This window comes from Anopheles cruzii, chromosome 3 (genome assembly GCF_943734635.1).
Source record: "Anopheles cruzii chromosome 3, idAnoCruzAS_RS32_06, whole genome shotgun sequence".
Taxonomy (NCBI): Eukaryota; Metazoa; Arthropoda; class Insecta; order Diptera; family Culicidae; genus Anopheles; species Anopheles cruzii.
The window spans coordinates 3,033,382-3,053,258 of record NC_069145.1 but is presented as its reverse complement, the minus strand read 5'-3'; the positions used below and the strand labels follow the sequence as shown (position 1 = coordinate 3,053,258).

At 53.3% G+C, this 19,877-nt stretch overlaps 1 protein-coding gene across 1 annotated transcript; it reads left to right on the top strand.

Annotated features, from left to right (window-relative positions):
- The first annotated feature begins 512 nt into the window (after positions 1–512).
- On the top strand, positions 513–18,477 carry LOC128273298 (1-phosphatidylinositol 4,5-bisphosphate phosphodiesterase epsilon-1-like). Its single transcript, XM_053011236.1, has 14 exons — positions 513–1,151; positions 7,046–7,222; positions 7,318–7,463; positions 8,399–8,522; positions 8,587–9,210; positions 11,082–11,226; positions 11,297–12,185; positions 12,265–12,398; positions 12,472–12,704; positions 12,786–13,023; positions 13,095–13,306; positions 13,381–13,538; positions 15,650–15,786; positions 15,851–18,477. The coding sequence occupies exons 1-14, from the start codon at positions 513–515 to the stop codon at positions 18,475–18,477; spliced, it is 6,483 nt and encodes a 2,160-aa protein (XP_052867196.1).
- The last annotated feature ends 1,400 nt before the right edge of the window (positions 18,478–19,877 follow it).

The following is a 19,877-nucleotide window of genomic DNA, read 5'->3' as shown; positions in this document are numbered from 1 at the left end:
AATTAGTGTCTAACTTGTTCCATTTCGTTCGTTCGTTCCTTTCTTCCGCAGGGGTTGCGGCCATGCAATCTTCGTTCCCGCAACCCGTTACTACGACGAAACTATAGTTTTCCATCGCTGCCATCATCATCATCGTCAGGAGTGTCGGAGTCGGCCGCTAACATCCGCGCAATTAGGGGGCGCAGGCGATAGGAGCGTCCTTCGGCGCGTGATGGCGTGATGGAAGTTCGTACTCCACCGTAAATTGCTTTCCATCACCATCAGCGTGAGCGTGAGCAGAAAACAACACGGGACACGGGCTTGATCCGATTACTAGAGAGCGGGAGCCCCAGCAGCAGCAGATCAAAAATTCGGTGCCGTCAGAAGAAACACACCCAGCAAGGAGCAATCTTCGGCGAACACACGCGCGTGCGACCTTTGCCGTGGGGCCAAAGGACACCCGAGCGCGCGGGGGCGTGAGACCGGGACCGAAAATGTCAAATTAATTCCCCCCGGGCGTCGATTAGCGTAACATGCGTGAAGCTTTCCCAAGTCTTCCATTTGATCACATTACCGACGAGAAGCTGCTACTGTCGACGGGCCGGCCGCCGCTGGCGCTGGCACCGACGGCGACGGCCCACGCGGACCCCCAGGACCGGAAGCTGACGATCATCGGTGGAAAGATAATAATTAATCGTGAGGGTGGCACAATCCGGCACCGAACATTGGTGGATAACGACGGCGGTCGCGACCGGCACAAGAAGAATGCTGTACTTGATACTGACGACCCAGCACAAAGCCACGCTGGCCATCTGCCAGCACCAGTCCACTCGCCAGCAGCAGCAGCAGCAGCATCAACCACGGCCACGGCCACGGCTTCCACGGTGGCGGCGGCGGCTGCCAGCTCCTCCGCTCAGCACGTGGCTGCGTCAGCGGCGGCCGCCGCAACGGCTACGTTCTCGACGACCGCGGCCACCATCTCGAACGCGGCCACCGGTGGCGGCGCCGGCGGAGGCGGCGCCGGCGGTGGCAGCAGCGGTGGCGGCACACTAGTGGCGGCCGCCGTCACGGTGCCCTTCTCGGGCGAGCTGGAGGAGCTGCAGAACATACTGCACTTCCCGGAGGAGGTGGCCCTCCGCATCACCGACATGGAGTACCAGCTATTCTACCAGGTAACGCGGGAGAGCGGGCTTATTATTCATTTGCAGCACATCGTCACCTCAACTCATAATCAACTTTCGCGGCCATCATCCGGCACGGTGATACCCACAGCCGCCGTGCTCCGAAAGTTCGTCGTCCGTCCGAGCGCCGGTGATGATGGATGACACGCCCTGTGGCGCAAAAAATCACTTCACCGGCGGCGAAGGCAGCGGCGGCGGTGGTGGTGTGTGATTGAAATTCAGTTTAATTTCTGCAAACTTTCCGCCCAACGCCAACTTTTCCAACTCGACGACGACGACGTGGGCTGGGTTCGGAACTTATCGGACTCGGGTTGCTTCAGCGGGTTGCTTTTCTCCTGCTGGCCGCGGAAGTCGTTCTTATCGCTCGAGGGCACACTCACAAAGAAGTCCGGCGCGGCTCATCATCGGCGTCGGTTGCCGGTGACCGATTTGGCTTATTCATGGTCAATTAATAGGCCCTTCCGATTGAGTGGTTCGGCCCCCTGCGAACGGGTTGTGAAATGGGCGGCTGGACCGGGGTCACCGATGCTGGACACGGTTGAAGCACTATCTATAGGTGGCTGAGCAGCGGAAACCAACCGTTTAATGGGCCCCCCCCGGCACGGCCCCGTTAACGAGAATAGTTTAATGGCGGCAGCGGCAGCAGCAGGGTCCTTAGGGTCCTTTATTTAGAACAACAAAAACACCGAACACCAAACAAATGGTTCGATAAAACTCAACCCGGCACGCCGAAACAGCTCAATCACGGCATCGGAATGGACTCTTTGGGACACTTTTTCCCCATTTTTAACCGTCCACCACGTAGCAGGCGGGACGCGTTCAGGACACGATACCAAGCGGGCGCAACAAGAGGTGAAAAGTCGCGAAGCTAGGAAAGAAAACGCATTTTTGTTTGTTCTAAATTGGCTTAATTCATCAACGTTATCTCCTTCAAGAGTACCACAGTCTTTCTAGCGCTGCTTTAAGATTTTAATATTATCTTTTTTTTAGGTCTGTGAAGCAGTCGCCAAATCTGGCAAATACGGTCGATGGTTCGGGAGTTCAACTGGCTGACGAATACGGACGATGTGGAAATGTGGGCAATTCGAAGTTCAGCTCATGTTGTTTTGGCATTTGCGCAAAAATTCCGGATTGTTACGTTTGAACATGGCCAAACACTACTCAAAATCGTCAACACGTTCTTGTTTTTGGGCAACATGGAACACTTTAAACAGAGCTTTCTCGTAGTCAAATGTTTATGCAATTTAAAGCCAACACGTCTGTTTGATATCTTTACAATGTCAGTTATTTTTGTGCTTGATCCTTTAAAATCACAAGAATAGTGTCACTGTTAGCACAAACTCACAAACAAACTGTGAGAATAATGAACAGAATATGATGAAATTTTAACAGCTTTCTGTTGAAGGTTTATAACTAAGTGAATGTGTTAGGCTCGCAACTTTTCAACCCATGTGTTCGGTTCAGGGTTGCTACCAAAGAGCAACATCCCAACGGTGCAGTGCAACAGGAGGTCAGAGGCCAATCGATCGATACTTTCGGGGAGTGCGTCGAAGGCTGTCGCCGCCATTAGCCGACAGGCACGAGCGACGTGTACCGACACTTCACCGAACCCGGTGTCCGGTCCGGCCGATGGCACGAGTAAAGGTCAATCGAGCGAACGCCTTTCACTCGAACAGTGTGCGTGCACACAGACACACACACGCACCAATTAATTATCAGCTTCCCGGAGCTGCTGCTGCGGAGCTCTAGGAACACCCGAGCACCGAGAGGGTTGGGTTTTTGGTCGGTTTCGGAAACTTTTTCCAACTCCAAACTTTTCCACCGGGCGACCAACTTTTCAAAAATATTCCACTTCCATCAATCCGAGGCATCATCCGTGGCATTCTTTTCCGCCGACTCACGGCGCACGGCTCAGATTTCCTGCGCGCGGAGCACGCCCGGGATCTAATAAATCACAATACTAAATGTGAAACTAATTAGCTTCATTATGTCGCTGATTATCGGATCATTGCGAGCGCCGGATTCGATCCGACGGCGGCACAGGTCCGAAGGCGAATCCCGGGCGCCGCCGCCGCCGCCATCGATCCGTAACCGAAAAGCCGCACGGGCTAGCCGGCTCCGGGAACGCTTCCGGCTGGCGACCCCGATCCTATACCGGGCTGAAACCTGGAAGCCGGATTGCCGGTGGTTATGCAAAATTGACATGGAAATATTCGGTTTCCAGATCATTAATCAGCTTTTCTGCGCCCGGAAAACGGGGTTCCGGGAAAGCAGTACCCACGTCTCGTGGCCGCCACCTTTGACAGCTGGCTCCCGCATTCTTTCTGCCCGGCCGGGCGCGTCGGAAAGTGTCAACAAAATACGGATGATGACGATGATCATGATGCTGATGATGATGGTGATGGAAAAATAAACACCCTGAAGCCGGCGCAAGATTGGGCTGTGCCAACAAGTTGCGGAACGGTATTGTTGAGGGGTTAAGCCTCGGAGTCCTCGGAGCACCGCGCGGAGGCTGCGTCCTACTTCTTTCGCCCACCGCTCCCCCTTGGGGGCACTCGGGGGGTCAGAATCGGGCAAGGTCAAATAGAAAAATATATATTTATAGTATATTTAGATGCGCGCGGTAATTTGCTGTGGCCTGCTCCGCTGGAGCCTGCGATGATGAGGCTCTGGGGTTGATTTAATGGCTTTTTCCCGTCACCGGTGGTGGTGGTGGTGGACACAAATAATAAAATTGGCCTCATAAGTGGCACCCAATCAATACTCGACCTCCACTCGACGACGACGACGACGAGTCCTGGTGCTGCTGCGCTCCGGAAGGCATGTATCGCCCAGATCGCCCGGGGCCCGCGGTCCGAGGTCGAGCACGGCGTACCTCGGTTCTCCCCTTCCCAACCCGGCACCGGAGGGAAGTGCCCTATTTATCTTCCCATCCCCAGCGGCAAACATTCTTATGGTCGCACCATCTCGCATCCTCCGGTCGATTGAGTGAACGAAACAAACCGACACCGAGAGCGGGCTGCTGCCGATCCTCGACTCGAATACTCCAAATTGATTGCTTTTCTCACCCCGGGATGTGGCACACACCCAGCCACCAGGCCAGACGCACGCCCCCGAGACACGCTGCCTGTGGGCGGACCTTTGCGTAGAGGACATATTTAATCTCGTTTATGGCATGGCCTCTCTGGCATGGCCTCTCCCCGACACCGACACCGACAACATCTCCATCTCGAGGCGAACCTCTCGGACGGCGACATCGATTGGTGCGGTCCGGAAGGGGTCCGCAGTAGTCCTGCCTCCGGGGGGCTGCCAGTTGGCACACTGCGTGACTTGCGACTTTCCCGATGCACCCGGGCCGGCATCGGGATGCCGGCAGGTGTGCGTGTGTGTAATTAAAAATTTAAAACCGAGCCCTCCGGCCGCCGGCCGCCGTAAATTACGAGCTTATTAATACGCGCGGAGTGCGGGACGGTGATAAATATGAGGGCGAATTGTGGCGAAACCATTATTGTTTCATCGCGATCACCGAACACGTGTCCACACGTTCGGAAAAGCGCGAGAATCCCGCCCCCCCCCCACCCGATTGTTTGGTGGCGGAACCGTAAATTAACACACACTCGCGGACAACAATCAGCGGCGTTGATTAAAAATATCCATTTCCGCGAACGGGGCCATGCTCGGGGTTTGGTCCGAGCTTTCGCACACAATGGAAAGATAGCGTTACCGGAAGATGCATGATTCATGCACGGTTTAACCCGATCCGATTCCGGGCTTTTGTGTGTGTGCTAATGTGGTCTACAAGTACCGGGAATTCGCTTCTATAACTCAAAAGTTATCCATTTATTCTGCAAAAACATTACGCAGGAAGTTGAACCTAGAATTGTCTCTCCACGAATCCGGTATTTTTTGACGCACAGTCTACTATGTTATGTACTGAGACTTTTACTTTTTCGAATCGCACAAAACACGAGGATTCACTTCCAATAGCTCCGCGTGGTATGGAAATTGACAGCTGTCTGTCATCAAACGTCATCGCACCTCGCCCAAGGTGCATACATGACAAACTGGTTCCGGTTACTTGTTGATCACAGTAGTCTATATTGCATTCATTTAATGGGGTTTGGATGAATTCTCACCCCTGGTGGCCATCTGGACACGGAAAGTGTATTGGCTCGTTAGAGTGCTCGATCGACCCGCTACACCCAACTGGGAACGAAGTCCATCGCCGCCTGGCTTACGCTACGCCGAGCCGAGTCACAGCCAACTTAGCACCAGCGATGGAATGTTTCTACGAATAGTTACAACACTGACGTGCCCATGATGGCGCTCAAGATCGAAGGGCCCGCCACACTGTCCACAAACAGTCAATGACAAGGCAATTTTGATGGTTTCCAGTGTGCGAAAGCGTGACGGACTTAAAGCTTTAAGTCCGTGAATTAGAAGAGCGTGTCTCCGAAGTGTGCCCATGCAGCAAAACCCTTAAAGTTAGCTCCAGAATGGAACGCCTTTGCCAGGCAAGGTTTCCAGTCAGGCGCTCCTTCGGATCGCCCGGGGAATGAGAAAAGCGTTTGATATTCGAGCGTAGCGGAGACGCTTCATGGACCCTTCAGATTCACTCCGATGTTGCACGGGGTGTTCAGAAGTAAGTTGTAAGTTGGGTTGGTCTTTCATCCCAAACCCGGCATTTCGCTCCACCTTCATTGATTCCACCACCTTATTGCACAGACCGCCGTTTGAAGCTCCCCGTACTTCGAATCCATTGAAACGCGTTCGGTCAATCGGTCAGCCCGTTCGTCAGCCCTTACATCTTACTTACGCCCCCCCGGGGGGGCAAGTGGCAGGGGACCGGGCACCGGGTCTGATTAATGATGCAAAAACTTATAACATTTCAACGCGGCCGAAATCTGCTGCAGCCCTAGCAGTCATTCTTCAAACCCGGGCCACTTGCGTGCCGCTTTGGGCTTTCGAAACAAATGGAAATCACAAATCAAGAGGCACCAAACATGGCCTCGAGGGGGGGTCCTTCTTAATGTAACCACGAAAGGCGTGCGGGCAAGATTAGCAGCGGTCCCCGGCAGCAGCAGCAGCGAGTTCGGGACCGTAAATGACAAAATGGCTCTCCGTGGCTCCCGTCGCACCGACCGGAAGGCACGCACGGGACAGACGATAGGCCCAATATAAGTCAAACTGCTGGCTGGCTGGCTGGCTGGCTGGCGTCGACCGGATGGCGTCGTTTTCCGGCTCGGTCACGTTCCGGAAGCGTCGTCTTGGTCGTCGCCATCGCACACCGGAATGGGCTTCATAATGAAAACGACCCACCGACGACGACGACGACGAGGGCCGCAGCTGCGGGCAAAGAAGAAAACAAAGACGGCCAACGACAACGAAAATTTACAACCATTCCTTCGCGGCCATTTCGGTGGGGGGCGGGCTGGTCGGGGTGGACGACATTCCGCAGCGCGTGTCGTACGCAAAATGAAAACACACGGTGGCGCGCCGCCGCCGCCGATGGTCGATTGAATTTTCCGAAATCCAGTTTCGACCGGTTCGCCGGGGTGGGCGGATACACGATGGTACGATTTTCCGCTCCGTTAGGGGTCGGGCGAACGCCCGAAACCGTCGAGTCGAGTCTTGTCGATCGATTAGAATGCCCGTTGACAGAGCCGACGAACCGAGCTTCTTCGGTGGCTTCTCCTTCGATCGAATTCCTTTCCGCCCCCCCAGTGGAGATGAAGATGGAGCGGCCCTTTTAAATCATTCCTGTGTCCTGTCTGTGTGTGTGTGTGTGTGCGAGAGAGTTGAGTCGATGAAACTGTTTTACCCTTCATCCCGTGACACTTTTACGACCGCACCGAGTACATTCTTTCCCTTTCGCCTGGTTTTAGGTATCGCCGGTGGATTTTATCAACGATGCCATTTATGAGCTGCAGAAGGAACGGTGGCGTGGCGGCGGCGGAGGCAGCGGAAGCGACGGCGGCGGTGGCAGTGGTGCGCCGCACCTCAAGTCACCCTTTAGTAGCTTTACATCGTCACTGAGTCCCATACGCAAACGATTCGATGAGGTACGTTACCCGGGCGCCGAGGCTCCGAGAAGAAGAACGAACGAACGCCGGAACAAACGCCTTTCATCCTTGTATCGTTGTATCCTCGTTCGCAGACCAGCGCGTGGACCAACTATATTGTCCTCTCACAAGGTACACAAGACGAACGAAAAGCGGCCTTTGCATGTCTGTTGCGTGTTGCTATTTCATGCTGGAACATCGGAAACTTCAATGGTGCTAAAGAGATAGTGGATGGTCTAAAGTGAGTCTTGAGTTCGGCCCGAAGGTGTGTCCCCCCCTCCCCTATATCCCCGTGGGCCCCCGGGGAACGGATCGTAGTTTTTTTTTTCATTTAATTAGGCCCGGAGCACGGACTCGTCCTTGGATTTCTCGTTTTTCTGTTTGCTTACTCTCGCCACGACGCGGCTCCGGCTGGGCTCCTCCTCTTCGGGTGGGCATGCATTTGCATTTAGAGTTCCAACCCCGCCACCCCCCGGGAACACAACACTCAGGTCACGCCTCAGGGCCCGGGTCACCGGCGCGCGCGTAGTGTTTGAACATAACCTCTCACCAGCAGCAGCAGCAGCCTTAGTTCTCGAGTGGACCACAATGGAGACGCCCCGTTCCCAACGTTGCCATTGTGTTTGCACACACACACACCGGACGGAGCACGCACGGACGCCGGAAGTCGGTGCCGGAGCGGGTCGGACCACGGAGGCAGGGGTTTCTTTCGGCCTCCAGCAGCATTCGACGGTTGTAGGCCGGCGGAAACTACTTGCTTCCGTCCTGTGTCCATTCTACATCGACACCCGCCAGGACGCATGGCCGCTCTCTCACTCTCTCTCTTTCTCCGTGTGTTTGCCGAGGTTCTTGCCATTGTGATCTTGCCGTGATTGCCGCAGAACAAACACATCCATCCGTCCGACCACCCCAAGGCCCAGAGGCGGCGTAATTCGGCCACGGAAGGGGCTTCCTTCATTCGGTTGGCTTCACTTTTCGCTCTATAAATGTGAATTATAATTTCATTACACAAACTTCCCCCCGGGTATTGGCCCGAATCGCTCACCTTGTTCCGTTATCCTTGCTCCGGGCTACGCGGCCGCTCCCAAGTCCCAAGTCCAACCGAGGGGGTCTCGTCGCTCGTTCACGCGCTCTACTCCGTCCGTCCGTTCTCGGCCGTGTGGCCGTTATTTTTAGATCAATCAAAAAGGAAGCATTCTGGACGTCGGCCACGGATCGAACGGGACGGAACACGGTGTACGAGTTTCTGACGACCGTGTTCGACAGCCTCGAGTACGAGAATGCCGTCACGAGGGCACTGGTAGGTCCTGCGGGAAAGGGCTCGAGAGCCAATTATGCATTTTTGCTACTGTCGCCATCCACAGGGTATCGCCACGTGTCGCATGATACCGTACTTCCGGAATCACGTCGATGAAATCAAAACCCTGCTCCGGACCGTGCCCCAGCAGCAGCAGCAGTCGGCCGCCGGTGGCGAGCCCGGAAGTGAGCATCCGGTCAGTGAGAAGTACTTTCTCGGGGACTGCAAGCCACCGTTGCCGTTGCGCGAGGATGAAGAGTTCGTGGCCCGTTTGTTGTCGCTCGAGCTTCCGATTGACGTGCGTCCACGGACACCGGTCCCAGCGGTGGAGTCGGACGACGCTTCGGACGAACGCCGGACGCCGGATGGCGATGACGAGGAGCTGGTGGCTCAGATCCGCGCCCGTACCGACTCGAGCGTCGGCAGACTGGCGGCCTTCATCGAGCACCACGATCAGCTGTGCCGGGAGCTACCGCACAGCCTACTGGAGTACCTACGGGCGGCGGCCAACAGTCCGCGCCAAACGAAAACCCCAATCTACCAGCCGTCGAACCTGCAGGAACAGGAGGAGGACTACGAGGTCGAGATCGGCAACTACAACCCGGTGCAGCCGCTGTTCTACGATCACGGCATCAGCATCATCCCGCTGGCGTCGACCAAAACCAACGCCATCGATCACCACGTACTGCAGGTACGTCCATAGTTTACTAGATTGTTGGCTGTTGGCACACCATGCATGGTTGCCAGGGGCAACCATGATGCTCAGGCTGCTCGGGCTTCTCGCAACAAAATCCAATCCAAATTTCCAATTTCGTCTTTGGCTTTGGCCAAATACGATTTGAACCATTTAATCCCCGGATCCAATCCAAGCTTCGAGGCAATCCGGCCACGGCCACCATCCGGAGCTGGAAGCGAATCTACCGAGTCGATGACTTCATGAAATGGAGCCCTCCCCGAACGTTCATCTCTGTGTAGCCGTCGTCGGTCCTCTCTTATCGGCCGGCGATGGCGATAACGTTAAGCGGCTTTATGGCGAGCCTTGTGACTTGCGGCCACTCACCGATGAAGAGGATGCCCACCGTGTGTGTGTGTGTGTGTGTGTTTGAAATTTATCACGGTAATATTTCAATCATAAGCCGTGGGCGGCGGCTCATCACAATGGGGCCCGAAACCGAAAATCAATTACAATGCTGCCCGATACGCGACGGCGACATTAGGTGTATCATTATGATAAGACATAGCCGCATCGCAAGTGCTCCTGACACCGGCAGCAGCATCCACTCGAGACCGAGCTCTTGGACGAGTGGGCGACCGGTGCGGATCGAGTGTGGTAGCAACAGCGACCGGGCCACCGTCCGTAAACAAAGGGCGCCCAGATTTAGTGGAGGATGATGGAGGCCAGAGTACCAGGGGGTTCAATAAGTTGTGAGCTTCAATAACAGAGGACCTGCTGGAATCCTTTTTTTTTTGTAATGTTGGTACACCCTTCATATGAACGTGTGTGAAGTTTCATTTTAATCTGTCACTTCATTCTTTGTTTACAAGCCCTTTAGAATCGACATGTCACAGTATTTTTCACAATAGAATACATTTTGGATGGTTTAAAAGCAAAGGAAATTTATGAACGAACGTTAAAAGTACTGTTTGCCTTCAATGGACTGTTTGCCTTCAATTAGTACAGTAGAAAGACGGGTTGCTGAACTAAACGCCTTGAAGATGATCCATGACAAGGAAGTCCAAAAACAGTAGCAACACCTGAAATCTTATGAAAAATACAGGATATCGTATTGAAAAATCGTCGAGTGACTAGAAAAGATTTAGTAGAAGCCTTAGGCATCTCATTGGACAGTGTAAGCAATATTTTGACTGATTCTTCGGCTCCAAAAGGAGTTCATGTACAGAAATCGGCAAAGAATGTGTTAGCGTCAGTTTTTTAGGATGCGAAAGAAATTTTGTTTATGGATTAAAGCATATTTTATCAAATGATGAGGTCTTAACACTTATCTTATCAAATGATGAGGTACTTTGCAACCATTGATGTTCAGGGAGACCATACTGAATAGTAAGGTGTATTTCTAATCCTTGTTCTTATGTTATTCTTATCGAGCCGCTAAACTTATTGAACAACCCCGAGTATGGGGCGTCCCAGTATGGAGCTGCCCACCCGCTTTTTGCTGTAATCCTTGAACACAACACCCACACACACGGGGGCCCTTTCTTTGCCTGGCAGCGCTGACCATGGCTGTCGGTGGCTATTTGTCACAGGAGTTCTGCGAACAACCGGCACCAGGCGCCATTGCGTGCGTGCGTGCGCCTGCCGTACCGGGCATCAATTTCAATCATCGCAAATATCGAATTATTGTGACCTACATTAATGTCTTTTGCGCCCACGGGGCCGTAAGGGATCCGCCCTGGTCGGCTGGCGTCGGCTAGTTTGTGGCGATTTAATGAATTACAAATTATGAGGCCGGACGACGGTATTCAATCATTTCGGTGGTCTTCGCGACCCACGCGACGTTCCTAGTACATGCCCGCCTTCTGCTCTCCCCCCCTGGCCCACAGATTCTGCACCACGGGACCACGTGCGTGCTGTGGGACACGGAGACCCCGTCGGACCGGTCGTCCTACGTGTACCTGCGGCTCGAGCGCTCCTGTTCGTACGTTTCGTGGCAGAAAACGGCCTGGCGGCGGATCAAATCGCAGCAGGGTATGTACCGTGTGTCGAGCGTCCGGGAATTCCGGCCTCTAGTATCTGCCTCCCCTTCCTCTCCACTCAGACTTTAGCCTTAACGTGAACCCGGAGGAGATTGTGGCGTGGAAGTTCGCCAATCGCTATGCATCGAACATCGGCGAGCTGGAGGCGGGCCCGCAGTGCCAGAACCTGGACGAGGGCGGGCTCGATCTCGGCACGATCAAGGAGATCAACATGGGCTCCCGGAACCACGAGTACGACGCGGAGATACTGGCCGCCGGTAAGCGCTTCGGTCTCACGCACGTCGAGTGCTGCGTCACGCTGCTGTACGGCAGCTCGGCCAGCGAGAACCGGATCCTGTGCATCCTCTGCCCGCCGATGCTGTGCCGGGCGTGGTACGTCGGGTTGAACTGGATGCTGCGCGGTATCCGCCGGCAGCAGATCCTCATCGACCGGTCGATGCTGTGGCTGAAGGAGCTCTACATCCAGCTGTACCTTGACGAGGGCGCTTGCAGTGAGCCGACCGTGGCCGACGCAATCAAAGCATTCGGCGGGCGCTGTTATGGGCTGTCCTCGATCAAATCGTCTTCTGGGACGCAGCTCAACGATACGGGTGACCAACAGTCGTCGGCGGCGGCGGCGGCCGCGGCGTCCTCCGCCTCCAAGAAGGACTCGTCGATCACCAAGATGCGCAAGAAGCGCTCGGTCGTTAACCTGCTGAACCAGGCCAACCAGACGGGCGGCGGCGGAAGTGGCACCGGCAGTGGCAGCGGAGGTGATACGACACCGTCCGACTCGATGCTGCTGGACACGCGCGTCGACTACCGGACGCGCTCGATCGAGCGGCGCACGCGCGAACGGAACGGCTCGAACGATCAGCTGTGGCAGAACGTGAAGCACCTCCGGATCGGCTCAGTTACCTACGATACTCAATTAGATTTTTTAAGCTTTGTATCACTCTATCGATCGTTTAGGTAGGTTTAGGACCGGGCAGCATCTCCCTTCCGGTGCTTAGAACCTCCTTCTCTCTCTCTCTCTCTCTCTCTGTCACAGTTTAATTGCCCGGCAAGATCTGCGTGATATTTTCGACCAACTCTCGGTGACGACCATCTCGAGGACGGCGCTGAACGGCGAAAAGAGTCGCAGCGCCCCGGAACTGTCGGAGGCGATGGTGAAACGAAAAATCGGTAAGTTCCCGGGGCACGACACGGACCAGGACATGCTCGATAACTCTAACTCTCTCTCTGTCTCCCTTGGCAGGTCTGCTGACGCGCAACTGTTCGCTGGACATGGACCTGACGGAGGCGAAGCACACGCAGAAGCGGTACTTCGATGCGATAGCGGCGTCAAGCATCGCGCACATTGCCACCGGCTCGAGCAGCGACTTCCTGTCCTGCAGCAACAAGGTCATCACGATATCGACGCTAAAAAAGTTCCTCGAAACCCGCCAGATGGAAATCAAAACGGATGAGGATGTGAAAGCCATTATACAGGTACATTTGTGTTAGCCCCTGCCGAACATCCGGCCCTGGTCCCAGTCTGTCTAACCCGTGTCCCGTTTCGCCCCGGACCAGCGCCACGAACCGGAGGCTGCGCATCGCATCGAGAACTGTCTGAGCTTCGAGGGGTTCGCCCGGTACATGATCGACAAGGACAACTACGCGTTCCTGAGCGAGATTATGCCGGAAAGCACCTACATGAACCTGCCCCTGTCGCACTACTACATTGCGTCCTCGCACAACACGTACCTGACCGGGCACCAGCTTAAGGGCGAAAGTTCGGTCGAGCTGTACAGCCAGGTGTTGTTAACAGGTGCGTCAGAGGCCCCCCTCGGGCCGGGACCCTATCCGTTGATCGGATTACAAATTCTTCGGTTTTGACAGGCGCACGGTGCGTGGAGCTCGACTGCTGGGACGGCGACGACGGGACGCCGGTCATCTACCATGGGCACACGTTCACCACGAAGATTCCGTTCCGGGCCGTCGTAGAAGCAATAAATAAATCTGCCTTCATCCAATCTTCCTACCCCGTGATACTATCCATCGAGAACCACTGCTCGGTGCAGCAGCAGCAGCGGATGGCCAACATATTCCAGGTTAGAACGCCCAATTGAGGCCCATTCCGGTTCACTACCTTAACGCCAGCCCTCCTTTTCCGTTCCGTAATTAGGCAATCTTCGGCGAGAAGCTGGTGACCAACTTCATGTTCGATCAGGACTACAGCGACGAACCGTACCTGCCGTCGCCGCTGGCGCTGAAGCACAAGATTTTGATCAAAAACAAGAAGCTCATCGTCGAAATACCGGCCACCTTATCAACCGGACTGTCGTAAGTCGCGTCGCCCGCACTATGGGGGGGAAAGGCGGTCATAAGTCAACTTAAAAACTGAGGGTGTTAGTTATATTAGCTTAAAATAGACAAGTTATCTATGGCAAATCCAAATTTTTAGCCTTCCCTTGTTGCGTAGAATCCTTCTTTCATATGAAATAATCAAACGTTTACGGTTTGCATTGCTGGTACAATTTTTGGCGGGCTTTGACGCAACCAAACTAGACATTAAGCCCCGTTTACACGTAGCGATATATCTTTGCAATGCCTTGTATGAAACCAATTTGCTTGTATACGACCAGATTGGCAGATCAAAAAAATTGAATGCGCCGAGCATCAATTTCGGTCCAATCTCCATACATGTGTGCGTGTGCTGACGGTGGATAGACATGTGTGCGTGTGTTGATGGCGGTTTGACATGTTGTTTTGAATGTTTTTAAAGCAAAAGTTTAACGTGAGAATAATGGCTTCGCTTTAAAAGCCATTCCCTTGACCACCGTGACCGATTAGTACTCTTGGTACGTTCTATTTTTTGCTTTGTAACCGAAACGCACAATCCAAAGGCAGACAAACACAGTGTTTCTTCCATGGCTGTTTCCATGACACCGAGATCTGCGATTGCAAATCGCAACGATACATCGTGGCGTGCAGACGCTCCACCTTGGCTGCGATATATCGCTCGGTTAATCGATACAAGGCATTGCAACGATATATCGCTACGTGTAAACGGGGCTTTACAATCAAAGTTTAAGTAATTTTAAACTATTTCCAGTGTGTTTTGCTTGCATATACTAGGCTGTGTATAAAGTTTTGCGGGTCGGTACCAGAGAGCGTTGCTACGAGCCTAATTTTTTTTGTTAATTTGGTACACTCTTCAAATGAACGTATGTGAAGTTTCATTTTAATCGGTCACTTAGTTTTTTTTTTACAAGCCATTTAGTATCGACATGTCAAAATAATTTTTACAACTGTTATGACGTCATCATTTGATGGAATACGCTTTTCACGCAGGTTTTTTTTTGTCTGAAAACAGATGGAAGTCGCTAAGGGCCAAATCTGCTGAATAGGGTGGATACTACAACAATTTAAACTTTAATTAATAGATTTTTGCCATTTTCAAATTGCTTTTGTGACCTGGTGCATTGTTCCATTTTTAGCAAATGCGGCACCCATTTTGCAAGCAGCTTTCTCGAACCCAAAACGTCAGTCAAAATATTGGTTAAACTGCTCAATGAGTTGGCTAGGTCTTGTACTTAATTTCTATCAGTGATTGGACGATTTTCGAAAACGATATCCTGTATTGTTTTACGATTTCCGATGTTGTGTCTGTTTTTTGACGTTTTTGACATGGATCGTCTTGAAGGCTACTACGACCACGTCTAAACTCATAACTGCCCATTTTTACCACCTAATTAAAGGTAAAGAGTTCTTATACACTTTTAACATTCGTTCATAAATCTCCTATGCGTTTAAACCTTTCAAACATAAAAATTAAATCACTGCACGGTATCTGATTTTTACCATTCTAAAAAATACTGTGAGACGTCGTTACTAAATGGTTTGTCAAAAAAAATATACGTGGCCGATTGAAATGAAACTTCACATACGTTTATATGAAGAGTGTACCAATATAGCAAAAAAAATTTAGACCCGTAGCAGTGCCCTCTGGTATCGACCCGCAAGACTTTATACACAGCCTAGTACTTGCCAGTTCATCCGCTAGGCTTATTTTAAGAAAACAATTCGTGATGGATAAGGAGGCGCCTGGTCTCTTGTTGATTTGAAGGGCATTATCCATTGAAACATTTTGGTGCAATACAGATTGCATAACCCAGGCGTTTAGATTGTGCATCACAATTTTTGTGAGTGTCATTCAAATTGCATAGCTCAGGCGTTTAAAAACCTTAAAATAACGAAAAAAGCTAATTTAATGTACTTGAACACGTGCATTACACATAAAAAGTCGAATGTCATCAAAACACATGCAAAGGAAACAAAAACGTTGAAAAAAGTCCATAGATTCGTCCTAAAAACAAATATGTCCGCCTTTCCCATACACAACAGTCACAAGTGACCATTCTTTCTCTCCCCTCCGGTTCTCTTTCTGGCAGACGACAGAATACGTTCAAACAATCGAATTTATCCAGCAGAGCCAGTTCAATTATATCCAACACTAGCGGTAGTTCGCTGAACGAAGAGTTTAGCGATGACGAGTACGAGGATGACGACGATTTTGACAATATTGATGGTAGGTCCATCGAAACCCGACCACGCTGTTCCGCTTAATCACAACAATCTTGGGCTCGTTGCAGAAAAAACATATCACACAACTTGGGGATCAATAGAAGATAAGTATAGGCATAGCGTGTGTCACTCCAACATCACACCGACGAAGACGAAGGCCGACCAGGACGAGCGATCCCGCAAGCGCAGCAACCAGATTGCTCGCGAGCTGTCCGATCTGGTGATCTACGTGCAAGCAATAAAGTTCCGCGGCCTGAACGCCTACAGCCCGCACAACTCAATACGTGCCAACCCGAAGCAGCAGCAGCAGCAGCAGCAGCAGGTCCAGCCGAGTCAGGCGCCGCAGCAGCCACAGTCCGCCACAGACCGGGGCCAATCGACGGCGCAGCAAAGTGTGCTCAAGTCGAGCGGTTCCGTCGTGACGGTTGGAAGCATCCTGAAGAACAGCTCGGGCGATACGCTCAGCTTGCCGTCGTCGAGCCACCTGTCGGACAGCTTGTCGCTGAGCTACGATGCGGCCAGCATCAGTGGCAGCGAGTCACACCTGCCGCCACCGTCGTCGTCCGCGAACTGCGCGGCCCGCCAGCGCACCATGGCCAACGCGAACCACCCGTGCTACCAGTGTTCGTCGATCAACGAGGCGAGCGCCAAGAAGCTGTGCCGCAAGGATCCGCTGGGGCTGCTGGCGCACACCGAGTCGCAGCTGATGCGCACGTACCCGGCCGGGTTGCGGATCGACTCGTCCAACTTCAATCCGGTGTTCTTTTGGTCGTTCGGCATCCAGATGGTGGCGCTCAACTACCAGACCGAGGACATTCCGATGCACATCAACAAGGCGATGTTCGAGGAGAACAACAGCTGCGGGTACGTGCGCAAGGCGGACGTCCTCTGGAACCGGTCGCACCTGATGTACCGTCGGTTTAGCCCGCTCGAGAAGGAGTTCGACGGTCTGCACGTGACGCAGCTCGTGCTGAACATCGTGTCGGGCCAGTACCTCAACCAGGCCGGCCTGTACTCGAGCACCTTCGTCGAGGTCGAGCTGCTCGGCATTCCGGTCGACTGTGGGAAGCGCAAGACGAAGACGATCCGCAAGAACTCGTTCAATCCGCTATGGAACGAAACGTTCTACTTCAAGATCATGTTCCACGATCTGGCGTTCGTGAAGTTCAGCGTGTACGAGGCCGAATCGGGTCTGGTCATTGCGCAGCGCGTCATCTCGCTCAAGTGCATCCGGCCCGGTTACCGGCACGTGCGGTTGCGCTCCCCGACCAACCAGCCGCTCAACATGGCCTCACTGTTCGTGTACACGCGGGTCGAGGAGGAAAGTCTCGATCGGTCGTACGACGAGATCGACGAACAGTACGTGCTGCAGCGGATCGATAAGAGCCGCGCGGCCGTTGACCGCGACCCGGGAGAGGTGCCGGCGGTCCTGTTCGGCTCGAGCCGACTGGACGTGTCGGGCGCGAGTCGCGAACCGAAGGTCCCGCAGCTGAAGCGGAAAATGTTTTTTCTCACCGTGTACGACGTGGTGCCGGACAAGCCGTACACGATCCTGAAGATCACCCAGGAAAGCACCACGAAGGACGTGCTGACGCAGGCGATGGCGAAGATGAACAAGTCGACGGCGGACATGTCCAACTTTATCCTCATCGAGGAAGTGTACCGGGGCTGGGAGAAGAAGGACCGGTTGCTGCCACCGAGCCAGCGGGTGCTGGACCCGACCGAGAAGCCCCTGCAGGCGCAGGGCCACTGGAAGGGCGAGGGTCGCTTCATCCTCAAGCGGATCGGCAACGATCCGAGCAGCCGCGCCTGGGTGACGTCCATCCGGCGGACCACCGATCGGCGCGCCTCGATCGCCGCCGCGTCCCTGGTGACGGGCGGCGCTGGCCCGGGTGCTGTTGGCAAAGAAGCGACCGCCGACGATCTGCTGGCACTGGAAAACCTGGACAACTTCCTCGTGTGCGTGTACAACGTATCGCAGGACATCCCGTACGCGATTCTGCGCGTTCCGATGAAGTCGACAGCGCAGGACGTGCTGGCGCAGGCCCTCCTGAAGGCGCGCCGGCTCGACAACCCGAACAACTTCGTGCTGGTCGAGGAGCTCAACTTTAGCAACAAAAGCAACGACACGATGCAGCGCATCCTGCTGGACGACGAGAACGTGTACGTGACGCAGGCCAACTGGAAGACGATCGGGCGCTTTGTGATACACGAGCGCAGCCAGCTGACCCCGTCGACGATCCGCAAAACGATCCTGCCGATCGAGAAGATCAGCCGCGGGTTCAGCATCAGCCGCGGGTCGTCCTCGTCGTCCACGTCGGTCCACTCGCTGGCCTCCAAGTCACCGATCCAGGTCGCACTGAGTGATCCCACCGCGTCCTCGTCCTCCGGGGGTCGTGGCTTCAAGGCGCGCACCGGCGCCGGCGCCGGCCACGAGCACCACGCGGCCGGGACGGCGGCAAAATCGGGACGCCACCACGGGCACGGTCGTACCAAGTTTTGCTCGGAAAAGGACACCTCGTTCTCGAGCACGAGCACGGGCAGCGGCACCTCCAAGTCCGCGGCCAACCGGCGCGAGGTCCACTCGGAGGGCGAAACGCTCAGCGACGAGGAAGCGAAGGAGTCGGACATTATCTCAACGATGTCGCGCTTCAAGCGCATGTCGATCAAGAAACTCAAGTCCTGGAAGTCCTAACTCGCTCTCGGACACTCTAGCACACTTAACATACACGCCGTTTTTGCATCTCTAGCTTTAGCTTTCACCAACCTCACCCGCCACACACACTCACACACACGTAAACACGCTATCATGGTCCGTATCGGGGGATCGCCACCGCACAAAGATCGAGATCCGCCGGCCGAGCTGCCAATTTCAGCGCTACTCTCCGATCCCCGAGTGCTTCAATAATAATCGCTGCTAGAGGCCACGGGGTTACACAGAGGGCGTTATGAGGAGAGGTCGCGTTCTTACAAGGAGCAGGAGCTAGAAACGTGTCAGAAACCACTGCTACAGCTCCGGCTCCAGTTGCGGCTCTCTAAGTCCTGCCACTACGCGACATTGTTTGGGCGTTGGGTAATTTAAGGCGCGCTATCTTCTGTAGTTTACTTTCCACCATTTCGACGCTGCGTGCCGAGGTGTAGAGTTTAACAAGATAGTAGTAGTGTATTTTAATCGTTCATTCACCCACACGGCATCGTCTGCCCAGCCAGCAAACCAACAGAAGAAAGGAACAGGGAAAGGACACGACTGGTGACTCCTAATGATAGAGGGCAACCCCTACATGACAAGACGAAGTAAAAAGCGAGCGCGAGGATTAGGATAGTAAACGGGAAGCGTATTAATGCGTAGAACCCCCAGCAGAGCCCCCCCCACACTTTATGCGCGCTCCTTAAATGCAGCAAACACGTTAAATGATAACTTATAAAGAAAAAACGTTAATAAATTTAGTACGCTAACGATTTCACGCTAACGGGGGCGCGCGCGCGTGACAGCGCAAGTTGATATTGATTATGATAAAGATGAACGGGAGGAGCAGAACAAAAAAGGCACCGTGGCGCCGAGATGTAGCGAGTAACATAGGTCAACCGAACAAGAGAATGAACGAAATGGGCAGAAAAAACCGAGAAACAAACTATGTGATAATAAAGAAAAGTTTAAATTGGATATACAGTTTTTGACGTATCAGATTGAGACCTATTCTTTCGGAACCCTAACTAACTAGACACACAAACACATTGAACGAATAGTAGCGAAACCGTAGTGAATAAGTAACAGACAAAAACAAAACTATATTTTATATACACCTTCTTACACACGTACAAAAACACACGTTTACATAGGACACACACATTATACACACACGGATCAGGAACACAAACAATCACATGTACTCTCAGAAACAAACCACAAAAACCAATGTTAGCCAGGTCTATTGTTGAACAGCATTAGTGAAATACTCAAAGGCAACACAGACACACAGAGCAACAACAGCAAACCTGAAAACCACTGTACCATATTCCCTGGAGGGCGAAACGAAAGGGCAAAAATAAGGAGAAAAACCAATCAAACAAAACTATATCAGAGAGATCCTAGAG

Bases quoted from the DNA above. Each gene is read 5' to 3' on its own strand.
- LOC128273298 (XM_053011236.1), top strand. From the start codon at position 513: ATGCGTGAAGCTTTCCCAAGTCTTCCATTTGATCACATTACCGACGAG. The intron at 8,523-8,586 runs GTAGGTCCTGCG...CGCCATCCACAG, and splicing joins ATGCCGTCACGAGGGCACTG to GGTATCGCCACGTGTCGCAT. The intron at 12,705-12,785 runs GTACATTTGTGT...GCCCCGGACCAG, and splicing joins ATGTGAAAGCCATTATACAG to CGCCACGAACCGGAGGCTGC.